Genomic DNA, 23,328 nt, shown 5'->3' with positions numbered 1-23,328 from the left:
CCAGTCAATATAGTGTATTTGAATTTTCAGAAGGCATTTGACAAAGTCCCTTATGAGAAGCTTCTAATGAAACTAAAAAGTAATGGGATAGGAGGTGGTGTCCTTTTATGGATTACAAACTGGTTAAAATACAGGAAACAGAAAGTAGGATTAAATGGTCAATTTCCTCAGTGGAAAAGGGTAAACAGTGGAGTGCCTCAGGGATCTGTACTTTTACTGGTACTTTTCAATATATTTATAAATAATCTGGAAAGGAATATGACGAGTGAGGTAATCGAATTTGCTGATGATACAAAATTATTCAAAGTAGTTAAATCACAAGCAGATTGTGATAAACTGCAGGAGGACCTTGTGAGACTGGAAGTTTGGGCATCCAAATGGCAGATGAAATTTAATATGGACAAGTGCAAGGTGATACATATAGGGAAAAATAATTCATGCTGTAGTTATACGATGTTAGGTTCCACAGACCAAACTATAGATAAATGGTATTCTAATCGGATTTCTGCTGCAGCTTCACAGCTACAAGAACTTTTTAACATTGTGCATACAGATTTAAGTGCTCCAATTCAGAATTTGAAAGCTCCTACAGAGGATTTATATGAGAAGTCTGCAGTATTCTTTTCTCAGAAGATAGTGGATATTATTAAGTCACTGGAGGACTTGACTCAAATGGACCTGGGGAATATTCGAATGGTTTCAGCCTTCTGAGAGGAATTTGCCCCGGTGCCACAATCAGAGGTATTGCCATACTGGGCAAACAAAGGGACAGTTTCTATCAATTTAATTCTTGCTCTTTGGCAATTATAAAATGATTGGGTGCCAAAATTGTTCCATTTATAACAAAATTAATTAATATCTACTTAATGGAGGGTTATGTTACAACTGAACTGAAGATAACCACAGTGTATCCACTAGTAAAAAGTACCAAGGCAGATCCTTGCGAGTTATCTAACTACTGCTCAGTCTCTATTTTGCCACTTTTATCTAAGTTGTTGGAGAAAGCAGTATTTACATAGTTACAAGTATACCTAACAGATAATAATCTCCTAGATAGATCTGAATTCGGATTCCGTCTATGATATAGTATAGAAACCCTATTGTTGGATTAATTTGACAACATTCATCAGGGCTTTGATTAGGGCACTAAATATCTGTTTATTTTTTTAGATTTATCTAGTGTGTTCAACACTTAAAATCATGAGATTTTGTTGGAGCAGTTGAAAGATTTGGGTATAAGAGTTACAGTTTACTCCTGGTTCTACTCATTTTTGGTAAATCGATAATATAGATTTGTGATGGGGATTTCGAGTCTAAATTGTATCCAGCTTTTGCAGGTGTACCTCAGGGTTCATTATCACCAATCTTATCTAATATTTATTTAGCACCGCTCTGTTCAATGCTCTCTAAGCTGAAGGTATTCATTAAATGCTATGCAGAGGATATACAATTTTTTTTTCCAATTTCAGAATCTTTTGAGGTAGCTCAGATAAAACTATTAGACTGCCTGCGTCAGGTCCAGAATTGGCTTATTGGGAATAAATTGAAGCTAAATATTAAAAAGACCGAAACCATGATTCTATCTCGCTCAGAGAGTAGATTCTTCCATTCAATCTGAATAAAATCCAATTCCGATTAATAATCAAGGGGGTCATTTTCTATCAGTATCACACGCGAAAAGGTACTTTTCGCGTGTGATAGCTTGATGGGGGCAGAGTCGGGGCAGAGTCGGGACTGGAAGAGGAGGAATAGGGCGGCGTCAGGGCGGACGCGGCTGTAACTTTGCTGGTAAGGTAAGACCCGTTATCACCGACAGTAGCGTGCCCAATAGCGCCACCTTTTATGGTGGCGCTATTGGGTGCGAAAGCCAGTAGCGATAACACTGAGGTGGTGCGATCGCTGCCGGCTTTCGCAAGCCCGCCCCCCCCCCCCGCTTTGCCCCCCCATCCCCCATTACCGTGGGATTCACAAAGCTGTGCACAATAGAAAATCCAGGCCCAAGTTAGAAATTTTGGAGTTTTTAAATGTATTTTATTTATTTATTTATTTATTTTAGCATTTTTATATACCGACATCCGTTTGCACATCGTATCGGTTTACACATAACTTGAAATTCTGACAGGAGACTGTCAGTTAGGCATAGCCTTTACAAGGAACCAAGTTAAATATGAGATACATAACTTTTATACAAGAGCAGGATAAATATGAGATATAAGAGAAGATTAAAGAAATTATCTGGATAACCAGGTTAACTGAAAAACATTATAACAAAAATTCTGTGTACAATATATACATGTGGGTTAAGGACAACAAAGGTGATAAAGATGGGGGGGGATGGGGGGATTAAGGGGATGGGGAGGGTAGAGAAGATGCTAGGAGGAGAAGGTGATGTTGAGAGGGGTGGGAGAGGAATCTGTTAAAGATTCTTTTCTATCTCTGCCCATATTTCAATGCAGTGATACAAGTTTGTTATTATAAAATGCACTCTCTTATGAAATTTAAAGCATTTGCTTAGTTATTCAGATGTTTGGTTGGTAAAGCAATCATTAATTCTATCTTCCCTAGACTGTTGCAATGCTTGGATTTTGGGCCCCCTAAATTCCTATTTGAAAACACTGGCAGCTCAGTTATCTGGTATAAAGTTTTGAGAACATATAATGTCAGTCTTAGCTTCATTACATTAGCTCCTTATTAACTGGCAAATAAGATTTAAGGTGTTAGTTTTAATATTTAAAGCACAGCAGAACTTGGTACCACCATGTATTTCTTCTGCAGTGCAGGTATATCAACCAAGTTGGATATTTCGGTCATCGTCTCAACATCTCATCGAAATTCCTTCTTTGAGAGTAATATGATTAACAGAATCTCAGAATTGGGTGTTTAAGGTCTCAGGGCCCATTCTTCAGAATAATTTTTCGGTCGATATCAGGGAAGAACAGGATTTAGGATTTTGTTTGCTGTTTTTATAAGATGTTATATTTGATTTTAATTGATATTTTGGTGATTTTGTCATTTTAAGATGTAATTGTTTATGTGAATGGGTTTAAAGATTATGTATGTAATTATGTGATCCACCAAGAGTTGTTTATGAGATCCACAAATGAAACAAATAGGGTTCCATTATTTTTGGAATGCCCATTTGTTTCAAACAATTGCACATCCCTATGTACTGTTATATAGCATGCTCACTGAACCTAAGTTGATATCACAGATGAAAACACTCAACATTCTGTTCCTCCTCTTGCATTAGTTCTTGTACATCTAACATCAACACTATCTAAAAAGTGCTTAATTTTTCATAAGGTAGCTAAGGACAATATCATGGAGTGACTGATCTTGCCAGACCTTACAATATATTCTTATGCCTGAGTCCATCACTATTGAGAAAAGTTATTTTGCGTTCTGCAAGATTGTAATAGATATTTCAGAGAACTGCATTCCCTGTGGATAAAGATTATATCCTCAGTTGGAGCCTGGGCAACTACTTCCTATATGCTGCTTTTCAGGAAGATAATAATGAGCATCAAACAGTGAACAAGCTTTAATGAGAGCCATAGGAATAGATGGAAAGAAACTGTGTAGCATATCAAATTTACTCAATCTAGTAGGAAATCTTGCTATTGAACTCTAGCTGATGAGTTACAATACTTTCCATGCACCTGACTGTTGCTTAACTTGCACTATAATTATGGACAAACTGAAGACAGCTGTTGAGAGCCTTAAAGCTGGCAAAGTACCAAGTCCCAACAACATTCACTCTGATGTTCCATGTCTTACTGTATTATTTATAATTTTACACATATTTGGACAAAAGTGAACGCTGTAACAATCTCTAAGTCCTGCAAGCCTATGGAATATCTCCAGAGCTTATACACCATTTCTTTGCTAGCGGTCCTTTTGAAAGTGATGGCGTGCAGAACAGAATTAAATATCTGATAGAGATCACAATCCTCCAGTGCAGTCTGAATGAAATTATTATTATTATTTTCTTAAATTAATGAAAGCAAATATGTATCTACCTCTGACCATGCCGAGACAAACCACTGGAGCTTTTTTTGTTTCTGGCAGCGTTTATGGAGACAAGCTTCCTGAATTTTTGGTTTAAGTTCTGTGGTGCAGGCAGCGTCTGATAGAACCTGAGCCCGGGAGGAAGGATTAGTACTTTTACAGATCACAGTTCTTTTCTTCCATCCTTTACCACATGTTCGAGAACACTAGAGAAAGAAAACAAGATAATCCTGTGTCATTAATCTTTTCCAGAGATTTATGGTTATCAGAATGAAATAAAAATGTCTTAACTAAATACAATTCAATAAAAAAGCATTAAATCTGCTGTAGAAACCATGCTAAAATATTTTTTCTTAAACTAAAATGGGGCCAAATGTACCAAGATGCATTAAAAATTATCAGTAACACATATCAATCAATAGTTTTAACACTGGCAATATCTGCCTTAAAAACACCACAATAAACACTCAGGGGTAGATTTTTTTAAAAAGCGCGTTCGCGTACTTTTGTTTGCGCACCAGGAGCGGCCTCGGAGGGAACGGTGACAGGCTGCGCGGCTCGGCGCACGCCGGCTGCCCAAAATCGGCAGCCTTGTGCGCGCCGATATAGGATTTTAGAAGATACGCGCGGCTACGCGCGTATCTTATAAAATCCAGCGTACTTTTGTTTGCGCCTGGTGCGCAAACAAAAGTACGCGAACGCGCTTTTTAAAAAAATCTACCCCTGAGTGTTTATTGTGGTGTTTTTAAGGCAGATATTGTGAGGGGAGGGCGAAAGAATTCTCTTTCGCCCTCCCCTCACCTTCCCCTCCCTTCCTCTACCTAACCCACCCCCCCGGCCCTATCTAAACCCCCCCCCTTACGTTTGTACGTAGATTTACGCCTGCGAGAAGCAGACGTAAATCTACGTGCGCCAGCGGACTGCTGGCGTGCCGTGTTCCGACCCGGGGGCTGGTCCGAAGGCCTGGACCACGCCCCCGGGCCGGCGCCACACCCCCGGTCCCGCCCTCGAAACGCCGCACCCCGCACCCAAAACGCCACGTCGTTCGGCCCCGCCCCTCCGACACACCCCCGACACGCCCCCTTCCAAAAACCCTGGGACCTACGCGCGTCCCGGGGTTCTGCGGTGAATACCATCCAGTCCCAGTGATTTCTAATTCTTTAGTCTGTTAATATGAATTATTGTGTGCCTCCCACCCCCAGTGTGGACTATGAACTACCCCTATGCTTGGGGTGGGGAGTACCATCTGAGAAATTATATTCACTAATATGATTTATCTTCTGGTTCGTAGCCTGAGTGGGGGATGAGACAGGGTCCCAGTCACCTTGATACCACTATTTTGTGCCCTTCCCAAACAACCTCTCTCTTAACCCTTTTACTAGTAATGTGTAAGTAGACAGTAAACTCAGCCAGAACATTAAATGGGAAAAGTACAGTAGTGAATAATAATAAAAATGTTCAGTTTTCTTATTTTAAATCAAGCAATGAAAAATAACACTGCATATGGCCTGAAAGCCAGGACAACCAACATACTCATATGGATAGTAAAAACAAGGAATGCTAATAGAGAAAGACTGGGGGACAAACAGTGACATGCAGTTTTCAAAAATTGTCTTTACCCCTAAGTACCCTGAGTACTCAAAAAGGGGGAGGGGGAGTAAGAGATCCACCCCAATGTAACCAGTTTTTAAAGGTTGCACCCTGTCCCAAACACAAAATTGTGTGGAAAAAAACAAGAAAATGAAGAAGTGCCTCTTGATGGTAGAGCTGGCTAGATGACAAACAATCAGATGAGCACTGAAGAGTATGAAAGATCTCTCTCTCCTGGGGAGATTCCCTAAATGATTTACTTGGTTATAAACAGAAAGCGGGCCTGGATTCAGTCTCTTACAGACCACCAGTTTTTCTTTCCCTGTATCTGCCAGCAAGAATTTCTGCTTGACTTTGGCTGAAAGGCTGAAACAATTAAGATGAGATACTGAATTTGTGACAAAAGGAAAGGAAATAAACCTTCTCTCTCCTCTGCTAAGATACTTTATATACAAAGTTTAGATTACTTAACTCAGTCTCTAGGAGGGTAATCTAGCCATGTGCTCCTGGGCCTGGATATCTCTGGAAAGGAAGTCTCTCAGCTCCTGGCTCCTGAGTCCCTTTTGGGATTTTACATATAGCTTGGCTATGAAGCAAGAACAGCTGTCTGTCTCTCTATTTCTTCAGAGTATAGACTTCTGTCTTTCTCTCTTCATAATTATTTCTTCAGGAGAAGATCTGATTGTAGGCCTCCAAGAATTACTCCTCTCTTCCTGGCTTCTGGCTCCAATTCCTGGTTCTCCCCATCCTGTATACACAGAGACAGCCAAATTGTACCTTTTCTACCCTAAATGGTCTTCCAGCATTCCTTTGGCTTCCTCCTCTACTGGCTATGTAGTACTGTTCTCTGTCCGGGCTAAACAGTACAGCCCTTTTCCCAACTTAACACTATGAGTGCTGGATGCTGGTTCTTGCAGAACATTTGTCATTTACAGGCGAGCACATGGGGATTTTTGACATATTTTTATATTCCTTCACCTTGGCTGTAGCGGCTTGCAGTCTTTTCAGGGTTGAAACCCCTTATTTGACAGATCCAAAACACATCACTCAGATCCAGAAGCAACTCAGTCCATATTGTAAGGCTCCAAAACATGATAAGCTCATGGGGGAAGGGATTTATTTAATTTATTTATTTTAAAAACTTTTCTATACCGTTGCTAAGTCATGTACCATCGCAACGGTTTACAAATAGGCACAAAAAAAGGTATATATAGGTAGTTTATCGTACATTCTAACAAGTGTCAATTAAGTACAGTTACAATATCATTAATAAAAACAATGTTTGGGGAGTGATGGTTTAGTCCAGTTGTGTTACTGAGTTACGTTTTATATTGGTCTACTTCATAACTGTATTGTCTACTTCATAACTGGTCTACTTCATAACTGTATCTGATTTATAGTAGCTTGCTACAATTATATCCTCCAGTTTCACAGTGATTCCATCTAATAGCTCAGAGTCATCATTCAAAAACTGGAAAGCAGACCCAAATGAGGAAAATAGAGAACAGCATAAGCCACAGCTTCCAAAACCTGCCCTGGGGACCTCACAGCCAAATGAACTTTCAGGATATCCTCAATGAATATTGATGAGATACATTTGCATATCATGGAAACTCACATCCTGCATTCCATTGAGAACTAGATATAATATAGTTCCCTGTCTCAACGGTTCCATGGCCATTAACTTCTGCATGAAGCAGTCATTGATGATATCTAGGAACATTATCTCTCTTGCATGTCCTGATGAGACATTTATTCAATCAATACTTGGGTAATTGAAGTCTCCCATTATAATTGTGTTGCACATGTTACTAGCCAAACTATTCTTGGTTATAATAATGCCACTATAGTGATAGGAGTATACTACCGTCCACCTGGTCAAGATGGTGAGACTGATAATGAAATTTTATTTATTTATTTTATTTAACAGTTTTTTATACCGACCTTCATAGTAAATAACCATATCGGATCGGTTTACATTTAACAAGGGTATAACTGGAGTAACAATTCAAATTCAAGTAAACGAAAGATAAACAATAGGTAGGAATAAGTCAAAGTTACAATCAACAGGGAATGAGAACTTGGAAGCTTGCCACAAGCTGGAAAGAAGATAAGGCAGAAAATAAATATAAAGTGATACAATAGAGCGTACGGGTTAAAAGCTTAATGTTGCTTTAACCTGGAAGAATCAGAGTCCGTTCGTGAGTATAAATGCCAGGACGGGTAAGGGTGAAGGACAACTAATGATTGTCTGGTGGATCGGCGAAGGCTTGGTGAAAGAGCCAGGTTTTAAGTCTTTTTCTAAAAGTTAAAAGGCAAGGCTAAGAGAAATTAGGGAAGCTAACCAAATTGGTAGTGCGGTAATAATGGGAGACTTCAATTACCACAAAACAAATAATGAGCAAATACTGCACTTCAAGCAATATCGCAATGTACATATAGTGCAGGAGGATGTGTAATCCTGACAAAGCTGATTCGAAACAGTCTTATAAAACAGGATGTCTTTTATTTTTTCAATATGGCAACTCCACAAGGTTATACGAGCACCGGCTTAATGGCGTCCCCCGACACGGTCCCGTGTTTCGCCGCAGGCTGCATCGGGGGGGATCGCCACCGCTGGAATTCACACAAAAGCTGACAGCAGCGTTTTGACAGTGACAGGGAGCGCAACGCCCTTCAAATTTGACAGGTATTTAAAGGAGACAGAGGCGCCAAAAAAATAAAATAATAAAAAATAATAAAAAATAAAAGACATCCTGTTTTATAAGACTGTTTCGAATCAGCTTTGTCAGACTTCAATTACCCCAATATTGACTGGGTAAATGTATCATCGGTACATGCTAGAGTTATAAAGTTCCTGGATGGAATAAATGACATTTTTATGGAGCAATTGGTTCAGGAACCAACAAGAGAGGGAGCAATTTTAGATCTAATTCTCAGTGGAGCACAGGATTTGGTGAGAGAGGTAACAGTGGTGGGGCCGCTTGGCAATAGTGATCATAATATGTTCAAATTTGAATTAATGGCTAGAAGGGGGACAGTAAGCAAATCCATGGCTCTCGTGCTAAACTTTCAAAAGAGAAACTTTGATAAAATGAGAAAAATTGTTAGAAAAAAACTGAAAGGAGCAGCTACAAAGGTAAAAAGTGTGCAAGAGGCATGGTCATTGTTAAAAAAAATGCCATCCTAGAAGCACAGTCCAGATGTATTCCACACATTAAAAAAGGTGGAAAGAAGGCAAGATGATTACCGGCATGGTTAAAAGGGGAGGTGAAAGAAGCTATGTTAGCAAAAAGATTTTCATTCAAAAACTGGAGGAAGGATCCAACAGAAGAAAATAGGATAATGCATAAGCATTGGCAAGTTAAATGTAAGACATTGATAAGACAGGCTAAGAGAGAATTTGAAAAGAAGTTGGCCATAGAGGCAAAAACTCAACAGTAAAAACTTTTAAAAATATATCCAAAGCAGAAAGCCTGTGAGGGAGTCAGTTGGACAGTTAGATGATCGAGGAGTTAAAGGGGCACTTAGAGAAGATAAGGCCATCGCGGAAAGATTAAATGATTTCTTTGCTTTGGTGTTTACTAAAGAGTATGTTGGGGAGATACCCGTTCTGGAGAAGGTTTTCATGTGTAATGATTCAGATGGACTGAACCAAATTTCGGTGAACCTAGACGATGTGGTAGGCCTGATTGATAAACTGAAGAGTAGTAAATCACCTGGACCGGATGATATACACCCCAGGGTTCTGAAGGAACTGAAAAATGAAATTTCAGACCTATTAGTAAAAATTTGAAACCTATCATTAAAATCATCAATTGTACCTGAAGAGGATAGCTAATGTAACCCCAATATTTAAAAAGGGCTCCAGGGGCGATCCGGGAAACTACAGACCGGTTAGCCTGACTTCAGTGCCAGGAAAAATAGTGGAAAGTGTTCTAAGCATCAAAATCACAGAACATATAGAAAGACATGATTTAATGGAACAAAGTCAGCATGGCTTTACCCAAGGCAAGTCTGGCCTCACAAATCTGCTTCACTTTTTTGAAGGAGTTAATAAACATGTGGATAAAGGTGAACCGGTAGATGTAGTGTACTTGGATTTTCAGAAGGTGTTTGATAAAGTTCCTCATGAAAGGCTTCTAGGAAAAGTAAAAAGTCATGGTATAGGTGGTGATGTCCTTTTGTGGATTACAAACTGTATAAAAGACAGGAAACAGAGAGTAGGATTAAATGGACAATTTTCTCAGTGGAAGGGAGTGGGCAGTAGGGATGTGAATCGTTTTCCATATCGTCTTAACGATAGAAATCGTGTGGCAGGGCAAGAAAATCGTCTTAGGCACGATTTTTTAGTTAAAAAATCGTTAAAAATCGTTTTTTCCGATTAGTGCGCACTAACTCGAGTTAGTGCGCACTAACGGGAGTTAGTGCGCACTAACTGGGAGTTAGTGCGCACTAACTGAAAATGATACAATTTGACACTTTTCAGGTCAGTTAAGGTCAGTTTAGGAATGAATATGTATTCCTATTGGCTGCCCTCTTATTTATTCATGTTACCAAGTTTCCTACTGACAGTATATGGGGGATGGGAAATGGAAACAGTTGGTAGCTTGACAAAACAAGTAATGTGATCAGTCAATGTGACTAGAACTTGTGCCCTAACCCTGATACCAGGGGTATTGTGATCTTCCTGCACACAGTGCCCTATCCCTATTAATACCAGGAGTGTTGTGATCTTCCTGCACACAGTGCCCTATCCCTAATACCAGGGGTGTTGTGATCTTCCTGCACACAGTGCCCTATTCCTGATACTGGGGGTGTTGTGATCTTCCTGCACACAGTACCCTATTCCTGATACCGGGGGTGTTGTGATCTTCTTGCACACATCCCGATATCAGGGATAGGGCACTGCATGCAGGAAGATCACAACACTCCTGGTATTAATAGGATAGGGCACTGCATGCAGGAAGATCACAACACTCCTGGTATTAATAGGGATAGGGCACTGCATGCAGGAAGATCACAACACCCCTGGTATCAGGGATAGGGCACTGTGTGCAGGAAGATCACAATACCCCGGAGGAGTGAGGGTCAGGCAGCTCCCCCCTGTCTGTGAAGCCAGCCTCTCACTAGTAATGCAGGGAGGGAGCTGTCTCAGACTTCACCATCCTCCCCCCCCCCCCTTACCCACACACCATTCACTAGCTGGGACATGGGAGAAGTCAGGAGTGAGGGTCAGGCAGCTCCCCCCTGTCTGTGAAGCCAGCCTCTCACTAGTAATGCAGGGAGGGAGCTGTCTCAGACTTCACCATCCACCCCCCCCCCCCCCCTCACCCACACACCATTCACTAGCTGGGACATGGGGGAAGTCAGGAGTGAGGGACAGGCAGCTCCCCCCTGTCTGTGAAGCCAGCCTCTCACTAGTAATGCAGGGAGGGAGCTGTCTCAGACTTCACCATCCTCCCCCCCCCCCTCCCTCACCCACACACCATTCACTAGCTGGGACATGGGGGAAGTCAGGAGTGAGGGTCAGGCAGCTCCCCCCTGTCTGTGAAGCCAGCCTCTCACTAGTAATGCAGGGAGGGAGCTGTCTCAGACTTCACCATCCTCCCCCCACCCCTCACCCACACACCATTCACTAGCTGGGACATGGGGGAAGTCAGGAGTGAGGGTCAGGCAGCTCCCCCCTGTCTGCGAAGCCAGCCTCTCACTAGTAATGCAGGGAGGGAGCTGTCTCAGACTTCACCATCCTCCCCCCCCCCCTCACCCACACACCATTCACTAGCTGGGACATGGGGGAAGTCAGGAGTGAGGGTCAGGCAGCTCCCCCCTGTCTGTGAAGCCAGCCTCTCACTAGTAATGCAGGGAGGGAGCTGTCTCAGACTTCACCATCCTCCCCCCCCCCCCCTCACCCACACACCATTCACTAGCTGGGACATGGGGGAAGTCAGGAGTGAGGGTCAGGCAGCTCCCCCCTGTCTGTGAAGCCAGCCTCTCACTAGTAATGCAGGGAGGGAGCTGTCTCAGACTTCACCATCCTCCCCCCCCCCCCCTCACCCACACACCATTCACTAGCTGGGACATGGGGGAAGTCAGGAGTGAGGGTCAGGCAGCTCCCCCCTGTCTGTGAAGCCAGCCTCTCACTAGTAATGCAGGGAGGGAGCTGTCTCAGACTGGTATCAGGGTTAGGGCACTGTGTGCAGGAAGATCACAACACTCCTGGTATTAATAGGGATAGGGCACTGTAAGAGATGACTGTAGTAGATTGAATAAAGATCTGATGTTTCTGCTCTCCTCACACCAAACAAAAACAACACACAAGCAGAGAAGCCCTTCTTACAAAGCTGAGCTAGTGAGTTAAGTAGGAGGAAAAGTAAACATACTGGTGCCAGTGTGGCTACTTAAAAAATACACTTACCAACAATCAATTTCATATATTTGAACTGTGTACAGTTCCAGCCAGGACCACCTTTCTAAAATGCACAGTGATTGGCAAATTCAACATGCACTAGCATTTCAGGTGCCTGCTAACAAAAATAATAAACAAACAAGTTCTAGTCACGTGAGTGCTGATCATTACATTACTTTTTTTGTCAAGCTTCCAACTGTTTCCATTTCACATCCCCCCAACCATATTGGTAACATCAATAGATAAGAGCACAGCCAGCCAATAGGAATACATACATACATATTCATTCCTAAGTGACCTTTACTGACCTGGGAAGTGTGAACACTTTGTTTCATTTTCTGTTGGTGTTCGTTAGTTTTCCAGTTCCATTTCCCATCCCCCCAACCATCACCTCAGTGGTAACCTTGGTAACATCAATAGATAAGAGGGCAGCCAGCCAATAGGAACACATATTCATTCCTAACTGACCTTCAGTGACCTGGAAAGTGTTTATTTGTATCATTTTCAGTTAGTGCGCACTAAATCGAGTTAGTGCGCACTAACTCGAGTTAGTGCGCACTAACACGATTTAACGATTTTTAACGATAAATCGTTAGAATTTCTATTGTATCGTGTTCTATAATGATTTAAGACGATATAAACATTATCGGACGATAATTTTAATCGTTGAAAAACGATTCACATCCCTAGTGGGCAGTGGAGTGCCTCAGGGATCTGTATTGGGACCCTTACTTTTCAATATATTTATAAATGACCTGGAAAGAAATACGACGAGTGAGGTAATCAAATTTGCAGATGATACAAAATTGTTCAGAGTAGTTAAATCACAAGCAGATTGTAATAAATTGTAGGAAGACCTAGTGAGACTGGAAAATTGGGCATCGAAATGGCAAATGAAATTTAATGTGGATAAGTGCAAGGAGATACATATAGGGAAAAATAACCCATGCTATAGATACACAATGTTAGGTTCTATATTAGGTGCTACCACCCAAGAAAGAGATCTAGGCGTCATAGTGGATAACACATTGAAATCGTCGGTTCAGTGTGCTGCGGCAGTCAAAAATGCAAACAGAATGTTGGGAATTATTAGGAAGGGAATCGTGAATAAAACAGAAAATGTTATAATGCCTCTGTATCGCTCCATGGTAAGACCCCACCTTGAATACTGTGTACAATTCTGGTCGCCGCATCTCAAAAAAGATATAATTGCGATGGAGAAGGTACAGAGAAGGGCTACCAAAATGATAAGGGGAATGGAACAGCTCCCCTATGAGGAAACACTAAAGAGGTTAGGACTTTTCAGCTTGGAGAAGAGATGGCTGAGGGGGGATATGATAGAGGTGTTTAAAATCATGAGAGGTCTAGAATGGGTAGATGTGAATCGGTTATTTACTCTTTCGGATAATAGAAAGACTAGGGGGCACTTCATGAAGTTAGCATGAGGCACATTTAAAACTAATCGGAGAAAGTTCTTTCTTACTCAACGCACAATTAAACTCTGGAATTTGTTGCCAGAGGATGTGGTTAGTGCAGTTAGCATAGCTGTGTTTAAAAAAGGATTGGATAAGTTCTTGGAGGAGAAGTCCATTACCTACTATTAATTAAGTTGACTTAGAAAATAGCCACTGCTATTACTAGCAATGGTATCATGAAATAGACTTAGTTTTTGGGTACTTGCCAGGTTCTTATGGCCTGGACTGGCCATTGTTGGAGACAGGATGCTGGGCTTGATGGACCCTTGGTCTGACCCAGTATGGCATGTTCTTATGTTCTTATGTTCTTAACCAGCTACATTGCTTTGAATATAGTCAGTTAAGATCACGTTATCTGGCTACATGCAGTCAGATAACTTTAGGTTATCCGGCTAACTTACCATTCTATCGTAGAATGGTGAACCCAGAGAAAATGGGGGGTGGGGAGGGGCGAAGGGGGGGGGGCAGACCTGCAAAAGCCGGCAGCCTTTGAACCACCGCGGTGTTTTTACTGCCGGCTTTTGCTCCCAATAGCACCACCATGAAAGGTGGTGCTATTGGGCGTGCTACTGGCGATGATAATGTGGCTTACCTTATCGCCGCCAGTGAACACACTGCGGAGTATGCCGCCTCGCCGCCCCGACTCCTCCCCTCTCCACCCCCAGCATGCTATCGCACGTGAAAAAGGACTTTTCGCATGCAATAGTGGCTTATTGCACGCGATAAGCATTGAAAATGACCCTCTTAGCTGGGTACAGTTTAAAATCGGCCAAGTTAGCTGGGTAACTTCCCCAACCAAGAACACTCCCAGCATGCCTTTTTTTATCTGGCTAGATTCTAGCTGGGTAAAGACTTATCCGCTTGAAACTAGCCAGAAATGTGCCCCAATATTCAAATATTGCCCCCCCCCCCCCAAGAGTACTAAAGGGCATTAACCGTGGTGCTTTGCTATACACAATGAGATTTACATTAACCCACCAGTAAATCAAAACCTTAAGTAAACCTCTCTGAGAAATCCTTAAGGCTTTGTGTTCTTCTCTTACAGAAAACATGCATCTCAATGGGGGCTCCAGTTTTCCTCCCTCCCCCATTACAGCAAGAATAGAGGCATATGACAACCAGTCTGCATCATTTTGGGCAAGAGGGAGGCATCGTCACTCTTGCACCCAGCATTAAATTCCTAATGTTAGATGAGTTAGGCCAGGGAGGAGGCACTTGACAGATGGTGGGGTCAGGCCAAAGAAGCATTCATCCTGAAATCCTGGAGGTAGGGTTGGGGGGGAGGGGAGAAACAAATAAAAGCAAAGTTAATGCATGTAGCACTTTGCTTTGCATGATATGTGTAGATGTGCAAGGGATCCTGAACTTCGTGCTGGGGCGGGGGAATCAGAGCACCCATCGGGGTTCAAGCCAGCCTTTAGAGGCTAATGTAGCTTTCATTACACCATAGTTAAGTGTTTGCACTACTGGTGGGTTAATGCAAATATTAATGAGCTGCCTAGCATGAATTTGCATGCAGTACAGCTCATTAACATTTAAATTACATCAGTTTTCATGAACTTTATGTTCACATCAATGCAGATAATATAAAAGCACAGCGAGACTAACAGTCATAAAGTACATTAAACATATTTTAACTTGCAATCTGTGTTTAATGTGTTTCTACTCTGCATGAACCTTAACACACTTTAGTTCATTGGAAACTCTGATGTATAGTTATGATGCTTGTTTTTAAGCTAAATATATATTTATGAATGAGAAACCACACATTAACTAAAATGCATATTCTGCTTGTAATTTTTATTTGTATTGTAGTGCTATCTACCTTAAAATCCTAATAATAACAAAAATTCTGCAGGGACTGCTACTTTGAAGCAGGTGCCCCAGCAAGATACTGTGAAAATCCATGGCAATTTTGAGAAACCCCAAAATAAAAGAAGAAGCAAGCCAGCTGCACAGAAACTGAGAGGCAGAGGCTGAACAGAACTAGTGAAAAAAAGTTATTAAATTCAAATCCCTTGGTACCAGAGATAACCTGTGCATTTTCTGCAAATAGAACAAGTTAAGTAAATTTCCTGTGAGTTGATTGGTAGCATCATCATAGATCCTGTGGTAATAATAATAATTTCTGGTTGCTCTGATTTATTTTTACACTTCTAGCAACAACAGCCTACAAATGGAACAATCCAAAACTACATATGTCATAGATTTATAAATATATATTTGTAGTCTGTACGAATAAGATAAAATACTTCCAAACATTAAGTAAGGAAGTGAACAGGATCACAAACAGGGATTCTGAGTGTAGAAGTAGAAGTTAGATTCCACAGGCTAGCTAATTTGACTTGCAGGACAGTTCACGAATAGGCAGGGAATTTGGCAGGTCTTCTTATTTCTTTCAACAGGTATCATAAACTACCAGGAACTAAAGGATGTCTGGAAAACATTCTATTGCCAGAGCTGTCATACCTGCTATCAGTCCAACTGCTGACCAGATAGATGTCCTGAGAAAAACAATATTAAAGCAACAGCATTGCTGGGCTTATGAGGTAAGGAGGAAGCACGGGGGGTGAATCTGGAAACAGGGAATGGAACATCTATTTATAATAGTATAATATACTGATCCCCATTACAGACAGAAGAGTTACAAAGAGATTTAATGGAGGATATTCACAGGATAGCTGTGAAAGGGGAGGTGCTGCTGCTAGGGGATTTCAATTTACAGGATGTTGATTGGAACATCTTGGCTGCAATGAATTGTAGAAGCCGGGAGAACCTGGATTCTCTGCAAGGAGAACTGGTAATGAAACATACATGAGAGATGGTGATACTGGGCCTGGTGCTTACCAACAGGGATGGTATTTCTGATTTTGTAGTGGATAATCATCTGGCATCCAGTGATCACCAAATGGTGTGGTTCAGTATTGGGGTGCGAGAGATTAAGGCTCATTGAAAGGTGAGAATCCTAGACTTCAGGCAAACTAACTTTCTTAAAATGAGGGAATGCCTCAAGGAGGCATTAGCTCTGAGTAGAAAAATCTAGGGGAAGTAGAAGATCATTGGGCAAAATTAAAAGGAGATATCATAAGAGGAACTAATCTTTTTGTTAGGAAAGAAAATAAAGGAAAGAGGAAAAAGAGGCCACTAAGAAGTAGATTAATAGGGGTGGGGAGGAGTCAAGATGGTGGCACAAATTTTGCTAACCTGTATGGTTGTGGTTTTTTCCTTGTTACTGCTTCCAGATGCTTTTGAAATGGAAGAGGAGGGTGACAGTCTTCCCTGCCAAGCCCTTGCCCCTCCCTGGTAAGCATTCCATCACAGAGTTCATGGTTCCTGCTGCTGAAGGTGCTATGGAAGTCCCCATTGATATTCCCAGTCAAGGAGTGCCATGTTCATCCAAGGAAGAAGCGTCACTTGGCTCTTTAGATGGTTGTCTTCCGCCGGCACTTTGGAGTGCCCCCCTTGCGGTGGTTATAGCGCTGGATGATTTTGTCATCGTGCAGGCGCCTGTATCAAAGTGAGATGCTGTTCAGAATGGCTCCGAGATTTTGACTTTGGTGGCAAGCGAGGGCTTGGGTTTTGCAGGTGGTGGTTCTGCTCAGCCGCGGGAGGAGCATTTGTTGAATGTTGTGGAGATGCCACCTTCTCTGTTTGAAGGAGCTGCAATGTCTTTCATGGAGCCGGAGACTGCTCTGCCCTTTGTTTTGCCTTCTAACCCAACGATAGTTACACTTGAGGCGTTATGGGATCTGATGGCCAGCTTTGCTACCTCTTTCACAGCCTGGTCAGTCAAGGTAAATGATACTTTTACTAGATTGGAAAATTTATCTCACGATACTTCTAGACAATTTCAGGATCAGACTGGGAAGATCACTGTTCTGGAAGATGAACCTAAACAGTTAAACTTAGTTAATGCTATATTTATTAAGGGATGTGAAATTCTGTCTAGGAGAGTGGAGTATATAGAGAATAATTTGAGGCATTTAAACTTATGGTTCTTAAATTTTCCTTGGATTGTTGATGAACAACCTCGCATGACATTAAGGACATTTTTTATTTAAATTTTACATGTTCCTTAAGATAAAATTCCTGAATTTAATAAGGGCTATTTCCTGCCTTTTCATTCTAATAAAAAGCAGGAAGAAGCTGCCCACTCTTCACTGGATTTTGAGAAACTTACAGCTATATTGGAATCTTCTACTCAAGAAACTGTTGAAAGAAAAACATTATTAGTCTCTTTTATTTATGAATATAATCTTAGCTATACAATATGATGTTACTTTAAGAATCTGAATGTTCTCTTTTGTGGCCAGGCAGACATTAGGATTTTCCCCAATATGGTGAGAATTACTTAGGAAAGAAGAAAAAGCTTCTTGGCTTTCTGCCAGGAAGTCAGGGCTTTGGGGGCATCTTTTCTATTGAAATATCCTTGTAATTGTGTGGTAAAATGTGGGACTGATTGATTTTTTTTGTTCCTGAACAACTTTGTAAATTTTCAGATTCTAAACAATTAATCAGACATCAGTAAACTTGATAGGGCAAGGTTAGACTTCATATGTATTAGCAGCAGCATGACATGTTAATTGCTGTTTTGAATGTTAGAGAGAGAGAGAGAGAGAGAGAGAGAGAGAGAGAGAGAGAGACAGCCTAGCCATAATGCCCGCATGCTAGATAGGTATTTATATCTCTATGGGAGGCCCACCTAGTAACTCGAGGTGAGTTTAGGTATTAGTGTTAGTTAGGGATGTGAATCGTTTTTCAACGATTAAAATTATTGTCCGATAATGTTTATATCGTCTTAAATCGTTATAGAACACGATACAATAGAAATTCTAACGATTTATCGTTAAAAATTGTTAAATCGTGTTAGTGCGCACTAACTCGAGTTAGTGCGCACTAACTCCCCGTTAGTGCGCACTAACTGAAAATGATACAAATAAACACTTTCCAGGTCACTGAAGGTCAGTTAGGAATGAATATGTGTTCCTATTGGCTGGCTGCCCTCTTATCTATTGATGTTACCAAGGTTACCACTGAGGTGATGGTTGGGGGGATGGGAAATGGAACTGGAAACTAACGAACACCAACAGAAAATGAAACAAAGTGTTCACACTTCCCAGGTCAGTAAAGGTCACTTAGGAATGAATATGTATGTATGTATTCCTATTGGCTGGCTGTGCTCTTATCTATTGATGTTACCAATATGGTTGGGGGGATGTGAAATGGAAACAGTTGGAAGCTTGACAAAAAAAGTAATGTAATGATCAGCACTCACGTGACTAGAACTTGTTTGTTTATTATTTTTGTTAGCAGGCACCTGAAATGCTAGTGCATGTTGAATTTGCCAATCACTGTGCATTTTAGAAAGGTGGTCCTGGCTGGAACTGTACACAGTTCAAATATATGTAATTGATTGTTGGTAAGTGTATTTTTTAAGTAGCCACACTGGCACCAGTATGTTTACTTTTCCTCCTACTTAACTCACTAGCTCAGCTTTGTAAGAAGGGCTTCTCTGCTTGTGTGTTGTTTTTGTTTGGTGTGAGGAGAGCAGAAACATCAGATCTTTATTCAATCTACTACAGTCATCTCTTACAGTGCCCTATCCCTATTAATACCAGGAGTGTTGTGATCTTCCTGCACACAGTGCCCTAACCCTGATACCAGTCTGAGACAGCTCCCTCCCTGCATTACTAGTGAGAGGCTGGCTTCACAGACAGGGGGGAGCTGCCTGACCCTCACTCCTGACTTCCCCCATGTCCCAGCTAGTGAATGGTGTGTGGGTGAGGGGGGGGGGGGAGGATGGTGAAGTCTGAGACAGCTCCCTCCCTGCATTACTAGTGAGAGGCTGGCTTCACAGACAGGGGGGAGCTGCTTGACCCTCACTCCTGACTTCCCCCATGTCCCAGCTAGTGAATGGTGTGTGGGTGAGGGGGGGGGGAGGATGGTGAAGTCTGAGACAGCTCCCTCCCTGCATTACTAGTGAGAGGCTGGCTTCACAGACAGGGGGGAGCTGCCTGACCCTCACTCCTGACTTCCCCCATGTCCCAGCTAGTGAATGGTGTGTGGGTGAGGGGGGGGGGGAGGATGGTGAAGTCTGAGACAGCTCCCTCCCTGCATTACTAGTGAGAGGCTGGCTTCACAGACAGGGGGGAGCTGCCTGACCCTCACTCCTGACTTCCCCCATGTCCCAGCTAGTGAATGGTGTGTGGGTGAGGGGGGGGGGAGGATGGTGAAGTCTGAGACAGCTCCCTCCCTGCATTACTAGTGAGAGGCTGGCTTCACAGACAGGGGGGAGCTGCCTGACCCTCACTCCTGACTTCCCCCATGTCCCAGCTAGTGAATGGTGTGTGGGTGAGGGGGGGGGGAGGATTGTGAAGCCTGAGACAGCTCCCTCCCTGCATTACTAGTGAGAGGCTGGCTTCACAGACAGGGGGGAGCTGCCTGACCCTCACTCCTGACTTCCCCCATGTCCCAGCTAGTGAATGGTGTGTGGGTGAGGGGGGGGGGGGGGGAGGATGGTGAAGTCTGAGACAGCTCCCTCCCTGCATTACTAGTGAGAGGCTGGCTTCGCAGACAGGGGGGAGCTGCCTGACCCTCACTCCTGACTTCCCCCATGTCCCAGCTAGTGAATGGTGTGTGGGTGAGGGGGGGGGGGGAGGATGGTGAAGTCTGAGACAGCTCCCTCCCTGCATTACTAGTGAGAGGCTGGCTTCACATACAGGGGGGAGCTGCCTGACCCTCACTCCTGACTTCCCCCATGTCCCAGCTAGTGAATGGTGTGTGGGTGAGGGGTTGGGGGGAGGATGGTGAAGTATGAGACAGCTCCCTCCCTGCATTACTAGTGAGAGGTTGGCTTCACAGACAGGGGGGAGCTGCCTGTCCCTCACTCCTGACTTCCCCCATGTCCCAGCTAGTGAATGGTGTGTGGGTAAGGGGGGGGGGGGGGGAGGATGGTGAAGTCTGAGACAGCTCCCTCCCTGCATTACTAGTGAGAGGCTGGCTTCACAGACAGGGGGGAGCTGCCTGACCCTCACTCCTCCGGGGTATTGTGATCTTCCTGCACACAGTGCCCTATCCCTGATACCAGGGGTGTTGTGATCTTCCTGCATGCAGTGCCCTATCCCTATTAATACCAGGAGTGTTGTGATCTTCCTGCATGCAGTGCCCTATCCCTATTAATACCAGGAGTGTTGTGATCTTCCTGCATGCAGTGCCCTATCCCTGATATTGGGATGTGTGCAAGAAGATCACAACACCCCCGGTATCAGGAATAGGGCACTGTGTGCAGGAAGATCACAACACCCCCAGTATCAGGAATAGGGCACTGTGTGCAGGAAGATCACAACACCCCTGGTATTAGGGATAGGGCACTGTGTGCAGGAAGATCACAACACTCCTGGTATTAATAGGGATAGGGCACTGTGTGCAGGAAGATCACAATACCCCTGGTATCAGGGTTAGGGCACAAGTTCTAGTCACATTGACTGATCACATTACTTGTTTTGTCAAGCTACCAACTGTTTCCATTTCCCATCCCCCATATACTGTCAGTAGGAAACTTGGTAACATGAATAAATAAGAGGGCAGCCAATAGGAATACATATTCATTCCTAAACTGACCTTAACTGACCTGAAAAGTGTCAAATTGTATCATTTTCAGTTAGTGCGCACTAACTCCCAGTTAGTGCGCACTAACTCGAGTTAGTGCGCACTAATCGGAAAAAACGATTTTTAACGATTTTTTAACTAAAAAATCGTGCCTAAGACGATTTTCTTGCCCTGCCACACGATTTCTATCGTTAAGACGATATGGAAAACGATTCACATCCCTAGTGTTAGTATCTGTGAGCGGCCACTTTGACATTCAAAGTGAGATGTACGAACAGAACAGTGCTCTCTTGTGAAGATTTGATGACTTTTGTGCAATGTTCTCTCAACCTAGCTTGATGTTACCCAGGTAGAGAGTCCATCAAGCTAGGTTGAGAGAACATTGCACAAATCTCATCTTTGGGTGAGTTTCCTCACTCCGAAAGTCATCAAATCTTCACAAGAGAGCACTGTTCTGTTCATACGTCTCACTCTGAATGTCAAAGTGGCCCCTTACCCCTACACTAATACCTAAACCTCGAGTGACTAGGTGGGCCTCCCATAGAGATATAAATACCTTTTTTTTTATTTTTTAAAGAGTATTGCAGATGGCAGTGCATGCCTCAGGGAAGGATGCAAAGACGTATAGTTTGCATTCTTTGTAAATTAGTAGGTGCTGCTACAGGGCATATCAGGAGGGGGCACACAGGAAATAAGGAGGTGGAAGTTCAAGGCTTTCCTGTCTTATGTGCAGTTGAAAAAAAAAACAAAAACTAAAGGAAGGAGAAAGGATATCAGACTTTTCTGTTTGCCTGGGGATGAAGTGGGGAGGAGTTGGAGGGTGGACAGGGGCCATGGGGGCGGGGTTGGTGGTGCTGCAAATAATAGTTTTTTCTCTTTACAGAGCACGGAAGGGTGGCGGGAAAACAGGAGTACATCTGGATTGTGGGCCACTCCTATGTGCACTGGGCACAACAATGGGCTTTGAAGAGACCGTATAGCGAGCACCTTGATCTCGAGAGCTGGAACGTGACCGTTGCTTGGTTCAGCAAGCATGGCATGGAGTGGGACGAGCTCCTATCCTTCTTGTGGGAAAGGGAGGGCTTGTGGGGGTACCCGATATATTACTCTTGCATTTGGGGGTAATATTGTGGGGTTTAAAATGTGTAGGGCGTGGGTTACATGTGTGAAAAAAGACTTGTCTCAAATTCTCATTCGCTGGCCACAAGTTAAGATTGGTTGGTCGGACATCATTGTTAGGTTGTGGTGCAAAGATGGTGTTTTATAGGGGTGTGCATTCGTTTGCAACATATTGGTAATCCGCAACGTTTATGCCATATTCGTTGTATTCGTGGGGGTCGCGAAACTTATGGCAAACCCCCACAAATACAACGTATCACTAATGAATAAACCCCCACCCTCCTGACCCCCCAAGACTTGCCAAAAGTCCCTGGTGGTCTAGCGGGGGTCCTGGAGCGATCTCCTGCACTCGGGCAGTCGGCTGCCGGTATTCAAAATGGGCCGATAGCCTGTGACCTTAGCACAAGATGGCGCCGGGCATCCATTGCTCCTACCATGTGACAGGGGCCGACCAATGGCACTGGTAGCCCCTGTGACATAGTAAGGTCAAAGGGTATCAGCACCATTTTGAATACTGGCAGCCGGCAGCCCGAGTGCAGGAGATCACTCCAGGACCCCCACTGGACCACCAGGGACTTTTGGCAAGTCTGGGGGGGAGGGTCAGGAGGGTGGGGAGTTGTAGTTAATTCAATTTAAAGGGTTGGGATGGGGTTTTTTTTGGGAAACAAATACATATGTAACTAATGAACAGATCGGGGTCCCCCGAGAATGGATGCAATGGATTTGGGTCCCGACGAATACGAATACCGAATGGGACAAATCCGTCCCTGCTGCACATCCCTAGTGTTTTATGGAAGTCAGGGGTGCCCAAGATGAACAAGCAAATTGGAAAATGGGTGATTCATGAAGGGGTATTTTGGGTACAACATAGTTGGTCATGGGGGGTGGATGAAGGTTTTTTCTGAGGGGATGCAATCCATTTATCTGACATTGGAATGGATTGGAATGAATCTGTTAAATAATGATTGGCAGGAGGGGTTGGAGAAGGTTTTGCAAAAGAAAAAAAATAGGTAGGTTGGAGGCCACAGTGGGTGAACAAGGGCGGCAAGCTCCTCTCTTGTTTGTGGCAGAAACCGAGCCCAAGGGATTGTTGAAGGAATGTGGGGTTAAAAAGGGCTA

At 43.2% G+C, this 23,328-nt stretch overlaps 1 protein-coding gene across 1 annotated transcript in view; it reads right to left on the bottom strand.

Moving 5' to 3' along the window:
- The window catches only part of ADAMTS16 (ADAM metallopeptidase with thrombospondin type 1 motif 16), an 806,542-nt gene that overhangs the window by 53,699 nt on the left and 729,515 nt on the right, over positions 1–23,328 (bottom strand). The window contains 1 exon segment of the mRNA XM_029589991.1: positions 4,020–4,214. Coding sequence (XP_029445851.1) covers positions 4,020–4,214 — 195 coding nt within the window.

Source organism: Rhinatrema bivittatum, chromosome 2 (assembly GCF_901001135.1).
Source record: "Rhinatrema bivittatum chromosome 2, aRhiBiv1.1, whole genome shotgun sequence".
NCBI classification, from domain to species: Eukaryota; Metazoa; Chordata; class Amphibia; order Gymnophiona; family Rhinatrematidae; genus Rhinatrema; species Rhinatrema bivittatum.
The sequence above is the reverse complement of the archived record's forward strand: the minus strand, read 5'-3'. Positions and strand labels throughout refer to the sequence as shown.